Genomic DNA, 16,795 nt, shown 5'->3' with positions numbered 1-16,795 from the left:
TCCGTGGCTGGCCCACACAGGGGGCTTCACCACGCAGGGCACTTGCACTTGTTCCATAGGAGGAGTTGGGGCTGACGTGGCTCAGGAGATGTTAGCTGGAGCAAGCAGCGATGGGCGACCGCCGGGTGGGAAAGGAGGCCGGGGGAAGAGGCGCCCCCCGCCCGTCCCCGGCTGGAGAGGATGGGATGAAGTACAAGAGAAAAGGTGCTTACTTCATGGCTCAGACACGCATAAAATGGCTGCTGTCGGCGACCCGGGATGGTTCAGACGAGAGGGGGTTGGTCGGTGGAGTCGGGGAGGCTGGGGAGGTGGGAGGGCTTGGGGTAGCGCATTGAGCTGGAAACAAGAAATGGGAGAAGGGCGTGAAGAACACAAGCTGGCGGCGGCGGGAGGGGAGAGGCGGCACAGCGACAGGAGGCTCCCAGCAGGCAGGTTAGCGGAGGGGAGGAAACGAAGAGGAAGGAAGGGAGGAAGCAAGCGTGGTCAGGACAAACAGCCACAGCGGCGCCCGGCACACGTGAGCTCCCCGCAGGGCTCCTCATGGACAAGGCACCACGCTCGCTCAGGCACTGCGGTGCGTCGCCAGTGCTTCCCGGCCCCCGAGCGCTCTCTGAGCTGAGTTTCTTTCCTTGGACGCGGGGCAGGAAGATTGGTTTTGACATGGACTGATCCATCGCACGCTGCTCAGTGCTGCTGCAGGGGAAGGTGGCCCCAGACACCGCTGGCATCACCCTGGCGGCCGCTGGCATCGCCTGGCTTGCCGAGCTGGCATCGCCTGCTGCGCGGTGGTTCCCTGCACCATGCTCTGCTGCCTGGCCAGGCCACGAGCTGGACACCCAACCTGCCTGATCCACCCTGCGGCCACTCCTCCTGCGTGTTCAGCACCCTCAGGCTCTCTCCTGCAGGGCTGCAAGGTGCTGGCCAGGCGTCCAGGACCCTCCGTGTCCCCCCCGTGCCTTACCCGAGAGCATGCGGCCCCGGCGGGACGCCTCAGCAGCCAGCGCGCACGAGATCTCTATCCTCTTCTCCTGCTCCTGCAGCTGCGTTTCGGGGTCCTGGGGGGTGTCCACCTCCCCCTCGCCCAGGGGGATGACGTTCTGCAGGCTGTGGGGACAGCAGGGACTTCAGTGCCCGGGGCTGCCCTTGGTGGTGGGGTGCAGTGGGGTGCCGGGGAAGGGGCGCACGCGGGTTGTGGGTGCCGCAGCCTCACCTGGACTTGGCAATGAGGGTTTTTATCCTTTCCACCTTCTTCTGCTTCTCCTTCATCTCTTCAGGGCTGAGCGGCGTGTCGGGCTCCAGCTCGATGTACCGCTCGGGGATGAGGACTTTGTCCGGCGTGGATAGCTGGGGGGCAGCAGCAGGGGTTGAGCTGAGCACCGGCCACCAGGACCCATCCCCACGCCAGCACCCACCTTCCCCGGCCTCCCCCAGCTCCCATCACCCGCACAGGGACTCTCTTTGGCTCCAGAATCCTGCACGATGCAGGGGTTGGATGGAGCCTCCGGCAGCAGGGATGCCCCAAGCCTGTGCTCGTCCCTCCCGGCCTCACCTCCTTGTTGATATCCACGTCGTAGTGCTGCGGCTCCAGCTCCATCTTGCGCAGCCGGGCGATCTCCTCCCGGGGCGTCTCGTGGACCTTGCCGGGGTCGTCGGAGCGCAGCGCTGCCTCCAGGTCCGAGATGTCCACCTCGTGGATGCTGCGGTGCCGGCGCACCTACGAGGGACCCCAGCCCCGCTGAGCCCCCTGGACCAGCAAACTGCCTCCTGCCACGGCCCCCGGTGTCCCCTTTGCCCCTTCACCACCTTCAGGGATCTCAGAGCACCCCTGCGAGGCAAACCCCGCTGTGCCGGGGGCGAAGTGCTGGTGCAGGGACTCACCACCTTGTAGGAGGCAGGTGCCTTCGTGCCGGGGGTGTCGGGCTGCTGGCTGCCCAGCAGCTGCAGGCTGCGCCGCTTCTCCTTCATGGAGCCGCTCTGGTGGCGCTTCATGCGGTCGATCTGCTCCTCCACGCTCATCTTCACCTTCGTCTCGTTGGCAAACACGGCGCTCTTCGGCCTCTCCTGGGGAGGAGAGCCCAGCCCCGTGGTCAAATACCCCTGCACGGAGCGGGCTCCAACCCCATCCGCCCGTGCTGCATCCCTCTGCAAGGGGCTGCCCTCCCCCGGGGCAAGGAGAGGCACCCGCAGAGCCCCCGAGGTTCCCAGCTGGCTGCTGAGGTGCAGAACCACGCAGCGACTGTTCCCCAAACCCTCTCCCCATGGCACCGGGGAGCAGAGCAGCACCACGGCTGCAGAAGAGCCCCCACAGGCAGCCCGGCACAGCCCACCCAGCCCCCAGCCCCTCGCCAAGGGCCGTGCCTTGGATCCCAGCCCGTTGGCCATGCCGCCGGCGCTCCTCCTCAGCATGCTGCCCGCGGGCACCACCTCCTCCTCCGGCGGAGACTTGGTTCGGGGGGGCACGATGCCCACTGCAGGACAGAGAAACACCAGGCTGAGCATCCCCGGGGACAGGGGGGCAGGATCCCAGCCACGTGCGGTGCTGGGGAAGAGCTGGAGACCGTTGTGCAGAGATTTCCCCATGGCCAGGGCAGGCTTGGGGAGCCTGCTGGAGCAGGACCTGCAGGGCCAGCACCGTACCTTTGTTGAGAGCCGCTTGCTTCTCTGCCTCCTGCTCCTGCCTGCCCGGTGGCCCCTCGGCGGGGGCAGTGGGGGCAGCCGCTCGCTGCGTCTCCTTCTTGCTCTGCTCGAAGCTCGGCTTGGGCTGCGGGGGCAAAAGAGGTCCCCGGTGAGCCACGACCCTGCTGGGCAGCCACACTCTGCCTGGGAACACACACACACACTGCCCCAGGGGGGACACACGGCCCCAGACATGCTCCTGGGGCACACGGATGCTGGCCAAGCAGACCACCAGCACACCCAAAGCGTGCTCCTTCAGCGGGGACACGGGCTGGGAGGGCTCTGCAGCTCGTGGCCAGGCACCCCTCAGTGTCCTGGTGACACAGCCCCGTGTTGGAAAAGCTTTCTGCAGGGGGACGGTCCTGACACGGCTTGGAGAGGGCACCCAGGAGCTCCGGGCTGGAGGTGCCCCGTGCTGAGCTCCTGCCCCTGCCTGCAGGAGGGGACCGGGTCCCATGAGGGCAGGAGCTGGGGCAGGCACTGGGCAGCAGCAGGGAGCGAGCCGAGGGCTGTTTTTGTGGTCCTTCCCCTCCTGCACCCTGAGCACGCTCTGGTGACACTCACACTCGGGTCCATCATCATTCCCAGCTCAGCACAGCTTTTGTTTTTACAGCCCCACACGCATGCATCCTGACCCCTCCCAGGGCCACCCTGTTGCAAGGACACTTCTGCCTCCCAGACTCCAAACGTGGCCCCATTCCCAGGTGGGAACACGGCTGAGATGGTGCCAGGAACCTCCAGGTTTGGGTTTGCACACGCGGTCACCCCAGGCCGGCCGAGCTCTCCGGCCCCTGGCGCAGCAGGGAGCGGTGCCGCAGAAGGACAGCGAGAGAGGAGAGGGCAGAGGAAAGCAGAGAAGCTGGGGCTGCAGCAGATTTACACCTCCAGCTACCCGAGAGGAGCCTGGCCCAGTCCTGAGCATCCACACGGGTGCTGTGGGTGGGTGGTGGGGACCTGGAGAGGCCCCGGTGAAGCTGCCTTGGGGTCAGTGCCCACTGCGCCCCTCGGAGAGGCGGAGCGGTGCCACGTGCCGCTGTCCCCTAGCTGAGTGCCACCTCCACGCTGTCCCTGCCTGGTCCCCGAGGTGTCGGGGAGGGAGGGAAGGGGCTGCTCTTCTCGGGGCTGCTCGGGAGAGGTTTTGGTACCTGTCCCCTCTGCGCCTCGCCGCCTCGCTGCCAGGAAGGGGAGGTGGGGTACGGCCAGGGGCGGCTCTCGCTAGGGAGCGGAGGGACGGTCGGAGGAGGCTCCAGGGGGACATACGACTTGGGGAGGGGAGGTCGAGGCGGGCCGGGTTCCTGGGGTGGAGAGGAGCGTTAGGCGTGAGAGCAGAGAAACTGAGAGACGGGAAGGAAAAGAGAGTTAGAGAGAGCACGAGACAAAACACAGCGGAAGGCCGGGGAAAGGAGGAGGGAGAGCAGCTGGCGGCTGCTCCTTCGGTCCTGCACTTCTGTGTCCCCATCCACGGGGGGACTTTTCCCATCTCCCATGCGCAGCGGGGCCAGGCAGGGCAGGGGGCAGCTGGAGAGACCCTCCCCGAGCTCAGGGCTATCAGGAGACGTTGGCATAGCCTTGGCACAGCCAGGGCAGCTTTGGGGAGTCCCCAGGTTCCACCCTGAACTTCCCACAGTTGCAGCTGAGATCAGTGGATGCAGAGACTGCGGTGGCAGCAGGAGCTGGCCCTGGAGCTGAGCAATTCCCAGCCATCAGGATGCTCGGTGCACGAGCCCTGACACAGCCCCTGTGAGGGGCACGGACCCAGACTTCACCAGGAGACCCCACAGCCCAGGGACGTGCCCCCAGGCAGAGCCACATGCGCACCCGGTGCCCCAGTGAGGACTCGGGGCTCCCTGGGGACACCCCGGCTCACTCACCTCGCTGGGACCCGGCTTGGTGGGCGAGCCCTGGGAGCCGGAGACGAGGGAGAAGGGGCTCAGGGGGCTGGTGAGGCTGGCCGAGCTCAGGGGGCTGGCAGGGCTGTTGGAGCTGTACGTGCCCGAGGGGCCGATGGCCACTGCAGGGAAAAAAAAAAAAAAAGAAAGTGAAAAAAAAGCAGAAATAAGCACGTGCACCACAGCACAGCCTCTCCAAGTGAGTGCCTGTCCCGGGGGATGCCCCAAGCTGTGGCATGCTGGTGGCTGTGCCATGCAGGGCAGGGACCGAGCCTGCTCACCTCTGTGCTTGGCGGTGTCCGTGCCGCGGGACGGGTTGTTCTTCCTCAGCCCCTCCATCACGTCCTGGATCCGCCAGATCTCCTTCTGGATCTGCCTGTTGACCATTTCATTCTGCAGGGGTGAAAAGCAGCGGTCAGAGAGGCTCCCAGTGCTGCCAGCCCCATAACCAGCCCTGCTGTGTCCCATCCCAGCCACGTCCCATCCCTGCTGCCACGTCCTGCAGCCGCTTGCAGACCGTCTCCTTGTGGGATCAGAGGGCTGAAGGAACCAGGGGACCTCATCCTGCACCAGCTGGGGCTGCTGGGGGGCTCCTGGGGCTGCTGGGGTCCTGCTCACCTGGATGTCGAGGTTCAGCTGCTCCCAGAGGTCGTCGTGCAGGGCGGACACCTCGCTCTCCAGGCTCTCGTACTCAGCGGTGCTGTTGGCCAAAGCCTGTGGAGCGGGGGAGTTGGAGGGGTTTGGGCAGGAGCCATGGGCACGGAGCTCTGACAGCTGCTCCGGGAAGGACGGATGGGGACGGGGACGGGGAATGGGGCAGGAATGGGGATGGGGAGCATGGTGGAGGGGGAGCCCCGTACCGTGCTGGCCTGCGAGAGCTCCACGCGGATGTTGATGAGCTGGTTCTGCAGCGATTCCTTCTTGTGCAGCAGCTTCTCCGGATAAGCTGGCTGGCTGCCGAACATCTCCAGCTCCTGGTGCGTCCCCATCAGGGCACTCTCCAGGCTCTCCTGGGGGGCACAAGGAGGCGATGCAGCCATGAGAGCACTCACCGGGGCAAATGGGGCAGGAGCAGCATTTCCTGCTCCTTAATGGGCCGTTAATGCATGGAGACCACTGGGACCATGAAATCCACCCCCCCCCCAGCCCACAAATGTGCCCCCTGAGCTGTCCCCAGCCTGTGTGCACCACGAACCTTCTCCGCTCGAAGCTGCTGCACCAGCCTCTCCTGCTCCCGCAGCACCTTGTTCTGCTCACACAGCTTCCCCAGCAGCTTCTGCTCCCGGGCAGGAAAGAGAAAATAAGGGAAGGAAGGGTGAGAGCCCAGCAGTGATGGGGGAGATGGGATGCAGCCAGGGCACAGCCCTCGGGGTTGGGTAAATGGGACGATGTCTGGGCGCAGGGGGGGTTTCCAGCCTGCCGGGCTCATTGCACGGGACAGGACACGTAGGGCGAGGGGCAGAGGGAGGACACGCAGCACGGACATTTGCTCTTACATCGGTGTCTTGCTCGCTTATCTTGTAGGCGTGCAGAGGCTCCCTGTAGGCTTCGGGGAAGGGCGTCACCTGCAAGCAGAGCGCGGGGTGAGCCTGGCGCCGGGGGCTGTGTGCTGCCAGGAGCCCCTCGGGGAGGAGAGGCTGCAGCCGGCCAGCAGCCCCTCTCCAGGTCCCTGAGAAGGAGAAACGAGGACCAGGTCCCCAGAGGCAGCACGGGGTGGGGGAAGGCTCAGCCTCATCCCCATTCCCAGCCCCGGTGCCCATCGGCCCGGCGAGCAGCAGGAGTTAACCGGAGACCAGCTCTCCACCAGACACCGAGAGCTGGGCTGGAGAGATGTCTGGTGAATCATTAACTGCCTGGCATCCAGCTGCCACCGTTTCACAGGCAGGGAAACAAAGGCAGGAAGATTAAGCTGTAATCCCACTTAGTGGAGTAGAAGCACCCATAAATCAGCCGTCACATCAGGACCTGTTTACCATCCAGCTTCTCTGTGAGTCATTTTCCTTTCCTGGAAATCTAAATTACTAATGGGACCTCACCAATTAAATGCCTCCAAGATCTCGAGATGAAAGGCATAAGATAGGAAGAAGGGGATCATTATTGCTAGAAAGCAAGACGCTACTTTAGAGTGATTTAAAACCACAGGACAATGCAAATAGACCCGGACCTGGGAAATGCCCGGCTCAGCTCGCGGCACAGTCTGGCAGATGTGGCTCCTGCTGCCTCCGAGCAGGGAGCCCGGCCAACAAAAGCATCGCAGCTGCTCTGCCTTCACCCTGCAGCGCATCCCTGCTCCCCTGGCCCAGGGATGGGAACAGGCACCTTCCCTTCCCCAAGAAACACCAGGGATTGCCCGGTCACACATCCAAGAGATGCCTGCCCGGGTCTGGCCCGATCCTGCCCTGCTCGTGGCACCGAGTGCCAGCAGGCAAGAGGAGAGAAGCGTGCCACAGCCTCGTGGGGTAGCAGGCTGCTTCCTCTCCTCAACACCGGAGGCATTGCTTTGGTTTAAGATCCTTGGGCTGGATTCCTCCGGATCCGCCTTCTCCTTGCCTCTTCAACACGACGGCGAGCAAAGCGCCTGAACGAGGGCGAGGGCTGGGGACCGCAGAGTCCCCACCTCGTGCTCTCGGGACAAGGATTGACGGCGTTGCAATGGCTCATGGATGGATTAGCAAAGCCTGGGATGGACTAGCAGGGCCCCCAGAGCGTGATGTGCCGGCGCCGCATGGATGCTGGAGCTTGCATGAGCGGAGATGGCAGGAGGTGACCTCGGGGATGGTGCGTGGGGCGGCGGAGGTGGCCTGCCATGCACGAGCGGCCGGGCCAGCCCAGTGGCCAAAGGCTTACTTGCATGTAGAGCTGAGCCCTAGGGGAGGAGGTCTCCACCATCCTGTTCACCATACTGATCAGGGTTTCGCTCTCGCTCATCTGCGACAGACAGGGAAGGAAATTTCAGAGGTCAGCGGAGACGCCCGTGCGCTCGGGTGCCGTCGGTGCAGCTCTGTCCAGGACCCGTCGGGGCATCGTGCTGCAAGGTGCCACCTCCGAGAGATGTCCCAGGTGCTTGAGCCACGAGGAAATTGCTGCCCCAGGCTGCTGCTGCCCTGTCTGGGGCAGTCAAGAGCATCCCGAGGGCTGAAAACTTTGTTGGGGGGAGAGGGAAACAGATCCACGCGAGCCAGCTCCGAGCTGGGCTGCAGCCAACTGCACGCACAGACACAGGCTTGCACAGAGACACCCACGGCCGCGACGCACAGGGTGGCCTCAGACAGACAGACAGAGGGGCCCAACGACAGACAGCTCCACGTCCTGCCCGTGAGCACAGACACGCTCTGGGTACGGAGGGGACCGCAGCCTCGTGGGGACAGCAGGGTCCCCCGCTCCAGCCCCGTGGCTTCAAGCAGCAGAGCCTCCTGCGGGGACAGCAGCACGCAGAAACACTGCAGGTGCCCGAAGATGAGAGGCAGACGATGCCCTCACAGCCACAACCCCTGAGGACCAAGGGGTGAGGGCAGCTGAAGCACGGATCCAGGACCAGCCCCCAGTTTGGGGCCGGTCAGCGAGGCGGGGCGCAGCCAGCCCCTGACTGCAGCCAGTGCAGCTCTCCAGACAAGCGAGGAGAGCAAAAATGAAGTAGCAAACTGTTTTAAAAGAGCTACTCGACAACATCCCTCTGAATTAGTCTCTCCAGAGGTCAGCAGGAGAGGAGGAGGAGATGGAAAGCCTTTTTAGGGAGCATTTTGAAGCGCCTCGGAGACCGAGCGTTGCTGCCGATGGCTGTGAAATAATCCAGAGAGCTTTCAGTGCACCGAGCGCTCCTGCTTGTCCTTGGCTCTGCTCCAAGGCAGACACAGATCTTGGTGATTACTGCACCGATGGGGATTTGCAGACTAATGAGATTGTCTCTGGAGCAGCTCCCTCAGTGCAAGCAAGCGCCGGGCGGCAGCAGCGGCCGATGGCTCCCGTCCCCCTCTCTGATTTCAGCCGTGCCCGCGCTTTTCACCCCCCTGCTCCCGCAGCTGCCTCCCAGGCTTTCCCTCCCCCTGTCCCCAGGATGAAGTCAGCTCGTGGCTTCTCTCCAAACCCCCCCCTTGGCATGCAAAATCCCGGGAGCTGCTGCTTCGGTGCCAGTCCCAGCAGGCTCCTGCCCCCAGCCCTGCATCAAACCTCTCGCCTCCGAGGAGGCGCAGGGCGAGAGCGTCACCAACGCCACCTCGCCTGGCTGCACGCCTTGCTCACCCTCCTGCGGGGGTCCTGGGCGAGCACCAAGCACCTCCATGCCCCAACCCAGCCACCTGCAGGGGCTCGCAGCCCCTTGCTGGGTGCCCTGGTTGATCATTTTGGCAGCAGCTGGGCTCACACCGATGCCGGAGGCACCGCGGGGCGCGGGGACATCCCGCACCACCCCGCCGGCTCCAGCACACCCCACAGAAGGCACTGTCGGGGGGGGGGTTCTCTGCCAAGCAACGAGAGACCCTACAGAGGGGAAGGATGGAGGAAGCAAAGCAAAGACAACGCGTGCTGCTTTAATGCCAAGAGGGGTGAGGATGGATGTTAGGGGAAGAGATGCGGTGCTGGGAAGGAAGGGGACGCCGCTGGGGACAGGGCACATGGGGACAGAAGCAGCGTGAGGCTCGCAGCCAGCTCTGCCTACCTGCTGGTCCAAATACTCTAGGTTTCTTTGCAACTGCAGGTCTAAAAGTTCATCCTACCGGGAGCCAGCAGGCATGCGGCAAGAAACGAACACACAAAACACATAAAAGAAGAAGCAAAGCGGTTAGGTGAAGGCTGCAGAAATGCCAAGAACCTCTGGGCTGGGGAAGCGAGGGGCCACCTCCTCTGCCCCAAACGGGGAGGGTGGCCGGGGACGTGCTGCAGGAGCCCAGACCCCGCTCTCCTCCCGGCTGGAAGCAGCAGGTCCCTGTCCTTGGGGCTCCGCTGGTGAGGATGGATGGCAGCATGGATAGCTCATGACAATTTAAGCTTCTCCCTCCTGCAGTGGCTGCTCCTGCCCTGCGGGATTGGGCTGCACACAGGGGGGGACACCTGCTGGTCGCCCCCCACCCCAGCTCCATGCTCCAGGGGGAAAAAATGCAGTTGAGGGCCAAGCAGCAGCGGTAGCCAAAAAGTGAGGAAGCGAGGAGGGGAGAGGTGCAGGGAGCGCGCCGGCCTCACCCCATCCCCAGGGGAACAGCCCCAGTGGTGACAAGCTGGGCATTGCGGGATGTATGGGGGGGGTCCAAGGGGGGCTAGGAGGGACTGGAGACACCCAGCAGTCCTGCCCTACCCAGCGCAGCCCCTCTCCAACCCACAGAGCTGCTCCTGGAGCAGGCGCCTCCTCCTCACCCATCCAAAGCAGGGTGCCCCGAGCTGTGACCCCCCTGTCCTTGCAGCCCCCCCGAGCCCACCCGTCGGTGCCAGCAGCGTACGAACCATTTTGTCGTGGACCGTGGGAGATGCTGGGTAGTGGTACGGGAACATCCCCGCGGGGACGGGCCGCCTGTCGCCCAGGTAGTCGTACTGGGGAGAGAGGAGACCCCAATAAACCCCAGGGACCGGTGAGGGGCACGCGATGCCTCCCCCATCCCCTCTTTTTTGCTCAGAGCGACTACAGGGGCTCAGGACACATCTCGCCCACCCGGTGCAGACCCCCAGCCCTGCAGCAGGGTTTTGAGGGGTGCAGCAAAAATATAGGGACAGCAGAGCACTCTGCTTGGGATCGCCTTGCTCATGGGGGCCCCATGAGCTCCCCTCCTGCCCCATCTCTCCAGCCTCCCAGCAGCGCAGGACACCCAAATTGTGCTTGTTCCCTCCTGGCAGGGCTGGAAGGAAGGACCTAAAGCCAACCAGCTCCTGCGCACCAAGGACTCGGTGGCATCCTGAGGCCAGGATGAGTGCCCAAAAGGCGCAGGCTGTGCTGCAGCATCCCCACCCTGACGTCCCCAACTTTGGTCCCCTCCATCCTCGCACGCCCCAGCAGCGACGGACGCTTACCTTGGGCGAACTGATGGACCTCCTCATCATGAAGGCGGCGGGGTCGGCGTAAATTTCCTCTCCCCGGGGTGGCAGCCGCTCGAAGCGGGCGCTGGGCGAGCGGACGGGGGAGTAGACGCGAGCCCGGGTGTAGGAGCCCTGGCTGGGCGAGCGCGGCACGGAGCGGGAGCGGGGCTGCAGTGACATGCGCCGCAGGGACCCCGAGGCGGCGTCCACCTCGTCGAAATAAGTCGGCTGCCTGCCGGGGCCGGCGAGCCAAAGCGGGACGTCCTGGCGGCCAAAAGCGGGGTGCTCCTTCCACTCCCGGAGCTGGTAGGGGCCCCCGTTGCGGAAGGAGGGGCGCTTGTCCTCCAGCGCCCAGGGCGGGCTCACGCGCTCGTAGGCGGGCATGGAGCAGATGCTGTCAGGGCGCACGCCGGGCGGGTAGTACTGGTAGTCCTCGGGGTACTGGGGCGAGTAGGGCGAGTAGTAGTCGGGTACCCGGCGAGAAACGGGGTAAAACCTGGTGGGGCTGGGAGGGAAGTGAGAAAAAAATGAGAGGGGGATGGTCCCAGTGGCAAGGAAATCCTCGTAGCACGCAGCTGCGGCACCAGCGTTGGGAAAGGTGGTGTCTGTGCTCCTGTGGTCCCCCTCCAAAATTCGCTCTGCTTGGCTTTTGGGGGTGTCCTCCACACAGCATGCAGCAGATTTGCTGACCCCAGGAGGGGATAAAGCAGGTGGGGAGAGGGAAAACATTCCCAGAACATCACCCAAAAGAAAAGGAGGAGGGTCCCCCCCCTCGCAGCCCTCACCTCCGCAGCTCCTCGGGGGGCACGTTGCCCCGGCGCAGGTTCACCCACTGCTGCAGCTGCGTCATGGAGCTCTTGCGCTGGGCGATCTTCTCGGGGTTGGTGCGGGGGGCAAAGCTGCGGCGGTGGGCAGCGCTCTCCCCGTCGGGTGGGGGGTAGGCGGTGCTGCCGGGGCGGCTGGGGGAAGAGTAGGGCCACCCGTTGGGCTGCGTCGGCCTCTCCGTGCTCGGTGGCACCCGGGGTCCCTCGGGGTAAGGGCTGCCGGGCTCCGAGGGCATCTCCTGCCCCGCGATGCCGTTGGCTTTGGCTAAAGGTTCCTTCTTGCTCTCCATCCTCTCCGGTTTCCTCTCCATCTTCTCGGAGCCCCGGCCGTCGCCTTCACCCCGGGTCTTGGCGTCGGGGTCGGCCTTGGGGTGCTCGCGGTGCACGGCGTTGCGGTGGTGGTGGTGCTTGCTGGGAGGGATGTTTTCCGAGTCTGTCTTCTCGTGTCTGGAGGCCGTGGAGACACGAGAGAGCATTACCCTCCCCCTGCAACACCCCCGGAGTGCCAGCAGTCCCCCATCCCTCCCTCAGCCTCGAGGGGCTGATGCTCCCCCAGCTCCATTCTGCGCAGGGCCCCCGTGCTCCAAGAGGTCCCAGCCGTGGCGCACGGCCCCCTCCACCCCTCCAAGAGGCCGAGGGGTGCCCCCAGACCCGTGCAGTGCTCTGACCTCTGGGTGGGGGGGATCTGCACCCGGGCGGCTTCGCCCATGGCTTGGATCCAGGATTCCTGCTCCTCCGTGTTCTCGGCGCTGAAGAAATAGGTCCGGATGCCGGCGTGCTCGGCCTGGGGAGACAGGGACTGCCCGTTACTCGCCGGCACCTCCTCCACCCAGCACACAGTCACCTGCAGGGGGGCACAGAAGTGGGGAGAGAGACAGACAGGAGAGTGAGAGCTCCATCTCCACCCCGGCACGAGGTCCTGGTGCCACGGGAGAAGCCTCCTCGGTCCCCAGGAGCATCCTCAGCAGCACCGGGCGGGACGAAGGCTCTGCGGGCAGATCCAGGATCCCTCGTCCCCTGGGCTCGCAGCCATGCCCTCGCCCTCCGTGATGCTGGGGACCAGCCCTTCCTTCCCCCAGGAGCTGCGCCCCAGCATTTTGGGGGTGCCCTGGGGTGCCCAGAGGCAGCCGGGGGGGGGCACATCCCATCGAGAGCAGCAGCGCTGGCCAGAGCGTTATCGGTCATGCAGGGCTAAGGGAAGGTGGCTTCTTGGCCCAGAGAACACTTTTTTTGGGGGGAAAAAAAGGTTTGCTTTTGGTCCAGGATGTCCGTGCCCACCCTCCGCCCCATGCTACAGCAGCTGGAGGGCAGGTTTGGCTGCTGAGGGCCTTTCTGAAGCAGCCACCTTCCCTCTCTCTGGGAAGGGACGGGAGGTAGCAAGGAGGAAGAAAATAAAAAAATAAAATAATAATAATAAAAAAAAGATAGTTTTTTCCCCTGGAAAACTTTTGGGGGTCAAATCATTTAAAATTTAAAAAAAATAAAAAGGGGGGGAGGGGGGTTGGTTAAAACCCTCCCTTGGGTTTCCATTTTCCCCAGCTGCAGGGGGCAGGGACGCCTCCTGCCTGGCTCCTCCAGACCCTGCAGCCTCCTACCTCGAAAGCTCTGCAGCCAGAGCGAGAGATAAAACACAAAACCGCACCAATTCCTACCCCGGATTAGTGGGAGCGGGGTGAGTGAAGCATGCGGGTCACCCCTCGCCCTCTGCATGCATCAGAAACACAAGCAGATACTACCTAGCTGGTGGCGGGGTGCTGGCGTGGCCGAAGGGCGTGCGGAGACCTCCTGGCCGGGGGGATCCTCGCCCGCGGAGAGAGGAGGAAACACAGACAAGGGGTCAAACCGCAGCGGGGGGACCGTGGGCGCAGCCCTCGCCTGGCTTCGGGGCCCTCTGGGACCCCGTCCCCTCTTCCAAGGGGTACCCAAAGTGGTACCCAAGGTGCTGGAGCAGTGGCACGGAGGGAACCCCTGGGTGCTGTGGCTGGAAGCCCATGCACGCAGATGAGGGCTGCGGTGCTGCCTCATCCTAGCGCAGCACCGGGCGGTTTGAGTCCCTATTTCTATTTATCCGTGGGTTCCCACGGGGACACGAGCACCGAGGACACGGAGAGGAGCGGGTCGTGTAGCTCCTGCCACGCTCAGGAGCAGGAAGGAACCTGCTTGGTTTTGGCACAGCCAGCAAGCACTAAGCCAAGCACCCAGCCTCCCTGGGCTAGGGATGGCGGCTGATGCTGCTTCACCCCCTGCGTGCCTCAGTTTCCCCATCAGGAGGCATGGGAGATGTTGGGGGGGGTTACTGCAGTCCCCCCTCTCTGCGGTTTGGCTCTGCTCCACGCACCAGCACCAAGGAAGCAAGGGGAGGGCGCAGCGGTGACCCTGCAAGCATCGCCGCTGCCCCGGCACCGTCCTGGGGGTCCCCCCAGACCCCGCGCTCGGGCACTGACCTTAAAGGTGTGCTTCCTGCTGATGTTGTCGGAGGGCTGCACGGCCGCCACGCGGAAGCTGAGGAGGGGGATGCTGCCCAGGATGCTCTCCTCCTTCTCATCTGGTGGGAAACCAGGGGGGTTAGGCGCACGGTGAGACCCTCCAGCTTCGTTTTGGGGACGCGGCCCCATCGATCCTGCCCGTGCAGGCACGGGGCTGCTCGGGCGGGCAGCCCACCTGTAGGAAAGCTCTGCCTTCCTGTTGCTTTGCCAGCAAACACTGCTCGGCTCGCACAACAGCCTGCTCAATAATTCATGCTCGCCCTCGGCTGCCAGGGTGAGCGCAGCAAGCTGCCAGGGAGGCGTTAACCCCAGCGTGGCAAGCACCCCCAGAAGCGAGCAGCCCCCAAAAACGTACCTTTGTAGTAGAAAAGGCAGCGATCCACCAGCACGAACCAGCGCTTGTTCCACTGCTTCACCCCCGAGCTGGCCTGCGAGAGAGGAGCGGTGAGACCGCGGGAGATGCGCACCCATGGGTGACGTGCACCCAAGGGTGGCCGGCACCCGGGCGCAGAGGGGGAGGCACATTCTGGGGATGGAGCATCAGGGGCAGCCGGGTACCTGCTTGTAGAGCCAGCCACTTTTGGTCACGGCAGCGTTGGGGTTCCTCTTCATGGAGTTGGAGCGCTTCCCGAAGGCGATGCCCTTGCGGGAGGGGCGCGATGCCTGCAGAGGGGGAGAGGAGGCACTCAGCGCCCTGGGGGACCCCCAGCACCCCGTCTCCACCACCGCCCGCCGTGCCGCATGGCTCCGGGCACTCACCCGGCCTCCGGGGCGCTCCGGGGGCACCTCCGACACCATGGCGTGGTTGGAGGGCTCGCTGCTGCTGCTGGTCGCCGGGCGCTTGCCGCCTGCTTTGCTTGACATGTCCAAGGTCGGTCTGCGGCACAGATCTGCTGTCAGCACGGCCACCTTCCAGGAGCCAGACCCCACAAATCTCCACCCCAAGCACCCAAATCTCCATGCCCCGAGCCCACCTCAGTCCCCAAACCAGGCGAGGTGGGCGCCAACCTACTTCTGCAAGTCCAGTCTTGAGTTTTCTTCTGGGACCTGGCCCGTCACTGGGTGCAGGAACGTGTTCCGCCTTTCATTGTGGCTGCAAGGCACAGCGAGGGGGGAGCAGGGTTAGAGCCACGGGGGGGAGACCCATGGCACTGCTGCCCCAAGAGCTGAGGAGGAGGAGGAGGATGGGGTCCGAGGGTGCACAGAAACCCGGGGAGGTGCTGAGCTTCTGCTGAGCCCCGGCGCAGAGCACAGCTCCACACCGCCTGTGCGAACCTGGGTGCGACAGCTCCATCCATCCCCACCGCCCCCCGAAATAAATCCCTTTGTTTTTAGCGCCACATCTCCTGCTCCAGCACCAGGGCTTTGTCGTGCGTCCTGTACTCTTTGCACCACACTTTGCTGGTGCCCCAAAAGCGTGGAGGGGGATCCCCAAAAGCCCCCTGTGCGACCCCTGGATTTGCAGCGCTGCCGGGTGGATGCTTCCCTTGCTCCCTCCGCTCATCCACGCGCTTCATAATCCGCACAGCAAATTTCAGCTGCGTTTCCCAGACAGCCTTTGCCTCGCCAAGAGCCGAAATGAGGTCTCCGATGGCTGAGACCTCATTACTTCTGCTGGACACATCACACGGCGTCGGCTGCCGCGTGGTGAGACATTACCATAACCCCCCCGGCTGTCAGCACAAATCGCTGCAGAGGCAGCAGCCGTGGCCCGTCCTAAAGCGACATCCTCAACGTCACATCCTCTGCTCCGGCTGGCGGATCTCAGAGCCATTTGCCAAAATATCTGGAGTCAGGCTAAGAGCAGGGTCACAAAGCCCCGGGCCCTGCTGCTGGCAGCACTCCTGGGGGGCATGGGTGGAGGTGGGGGGCTCTCAGCAGAGCCCCAAGCAGGGGTTTTGCAGGCAGCTGTCCCCAAAATGCTGCCAGGCCGGTGGAAGGATGCTGCCTCCTGTGGGGCAATGCTCACCAGCTGGGTGCTCTGTGCCACAAAAGCTCCACCCTGGGGTGTTTGACTTGCACCAAGGGGCGCTGAGGACCCCATTTTGGTGACAGCCCCCAGCATGTGCCAGGCACCAGGACACGGGTACCCCCTGGCCACACACCATGTAAACAGCCCGGCACCCTGCTGGAGTGCCGAGTGTCAGCAGAGGAGGGGAAGTTTGAGGAAGAAAACAGCTGCCAAGACCATCCCATCCCATCCACGCACGCATCGCCCTGGAGCTGGGCTCCAGCCAGGCTCAGCCGATATTAACTGCTTTCTGCCAAAAACAGCCCTGCGGGGAGCTGCTCCCCCTTGCAGATCCCATCCTGGCCCCGCATCCTTCTCTGCCCCCCTCCGCCTGCTCTCCTCATTAGCGGGGTCACCTGAAAACCCTTTGCAAGGCGCCCACACCCCGCAGCGAGGGGCAGCAGCTGCTCCCCTGGCACCGGGTTTTTCTGTGCCGCGACCGCATCTGCTGCGAGTTCGCTGCGGTGGCAGCGCCCCCGTTTTGTGCTCCCTGCTCCGGGGGCACCAAAGGAGCTCTCTGCCATGGGGTCTGGAGCTGCTTCGGGTCCCTTTGTCCCCACAGGTGACTTTGGAGAGCCACAGCACCACGGCAGGGACAGGGCAGGTTACGGGGAGCTGACACGCAGGGAGGGTGCAGACACGGAGCCAGGAGCACCCCAAACACCCCAGCCCTGCACAGCCGGGGCTGCACCAAGCCACCGGTGCTGCCAAGCCCCTGTTGGGGACATCCCCCGGGTCCCCAGCCCTGCCCACCAACGTGGCTTTCTCTGCCTGCAAGCTGGGCTCTCCCCCAGCCCGAGGTGCCCACCTGGCTTTGCAGCCCCCCCGGGTGCTTTCCCACCCCCACGGCTCCTCCTCGCACCACCCCAGGCACCTCTTTCCCCTCCCCATGCTGCTCCCACCCCCAGA

The 16,795-nt window shown here is 64.3% G+C and overlaps 1 protein-coding gene across 19 annotated transcripts in view; it reads right to left on the bottom strand.

The window, feature by feature from the left end:
• Window positions 1–16,795, bottom strand: part of PLEKHA6 (pleckstrin homology domain containing A6) — a 45,607-nt gene that overhangs the window by 2,054 nt on the left and 26,758 nt on the right. For 7 of the 19 annotated variants that reach the window (XM_038168351.2, XM_072028613.1, XM_072028609.1 and 4 more), the window contains 24 exons: window positions 14,888–14,968; window positions 14,434–14,752; window positions 14,231–14,303; window positions 13,834–13,934; window positions 12,058–12,233; window positions 11,351–11,836; window positions 10,560–11,070; window positions 9,999–10,085; window positions 9,220–9,273; window positions 7,413–7,493; window positions 6,062–6,130; window positions 5,761–5,841; window positions 5,426–5,575; window positions 5,184–5,279; window positions 4,847–4,958; window positions 4,548–4,687; window positions 3,822–3,971; window positions 2,638–2,761; window positions 2,359–2,468; window positions 1,879–2,061; window positions 1,550–1,714; window positions 1,211–1,344; window positions 962–1,104; window positions 213–336 (listed from right to left, as the gene is read on the bottom strand). In XM_038168351.2, the coding sequence (XP_038024279.1) occupies window positions 221–336; window positions 962–1,104; window positions 1,211–1,344; window positions 1,550–1,714; window positions 1,879–2,061; window positions 2,359–2,468; window positions 2,638–2,761; window positions 3,822–3,971; window positions 4,548–4,687; window positions 4,847–4,958; window positions 5,184–5,279; window positions 5,426–5,575; window positions 5,761–5,841; window positions 6,062–6,130; window positions 7,413–7,493; window positions 9,220–9,273; window positions 9,999–10,085; window positions 10,560–11,070; window positions 11,351–11,836; window positions 12,058–12,233; window positions 13,834–13,934; window positions 14,231–14,303; window positions 14,434–14,752; window positions 14,888–14,968 (3,742 nt within the window). In that variant the 3' untranslated portion in view covers window positions 213–220. The remainder of the gene's footprint in view (window positions 1–212; window positions 337–961; window positions 1,105–1,210; window positions 1,345–1,549; window positions 1,715–1,878; window positions 2,062–2,358; window positions 2,469–2,637; window positions 2,762–3,821; window positions 3,972–4,547; window positions 4,688–4,846; window positions 4,959–5,183; window positions 5,280–5,425; window positions 5,576–5,760; window positions 5,842–6,061; window positions 6,131–7,412; window positions 7,494–9,219; window positions 9,274–9,998; window positions 10,086–10,559; window positions 11,071–11,350; window positions 11,837–12,057; window positions 12,234–13,833; window positions 13,935–14,230; window positions 14,304–14,433; window positions 14,753–14,887; window positions 14,969–16,795) is intronic. The other 12 variants (XM_038168361.2, XM_038168365.2, XM_038168359.2 and 9 more) reach the window with 8 other exon arrangements.

Source organism: Anas platyrhynchos, chromosome 27 (assembly GCF_047663525.1).
Source record: "Anas platyrhynchos isolate ZD024472 breed Pekin duck chromosome 27, IASCAAS_PekinDuck_T2T, whole genome shotgun sequence".
NCBI classification, from domain to species: Eukaryota; Metazoa; Chordata; class Aves; order Anseriformes; family Anatidae; genus Anas; species Anas platyrhynchos.
The sequence above is the reverse complement of the archived record's forward strand: the minus strand, read 5'-3'. Positions and strand labels throughout refer to the sequence as shown.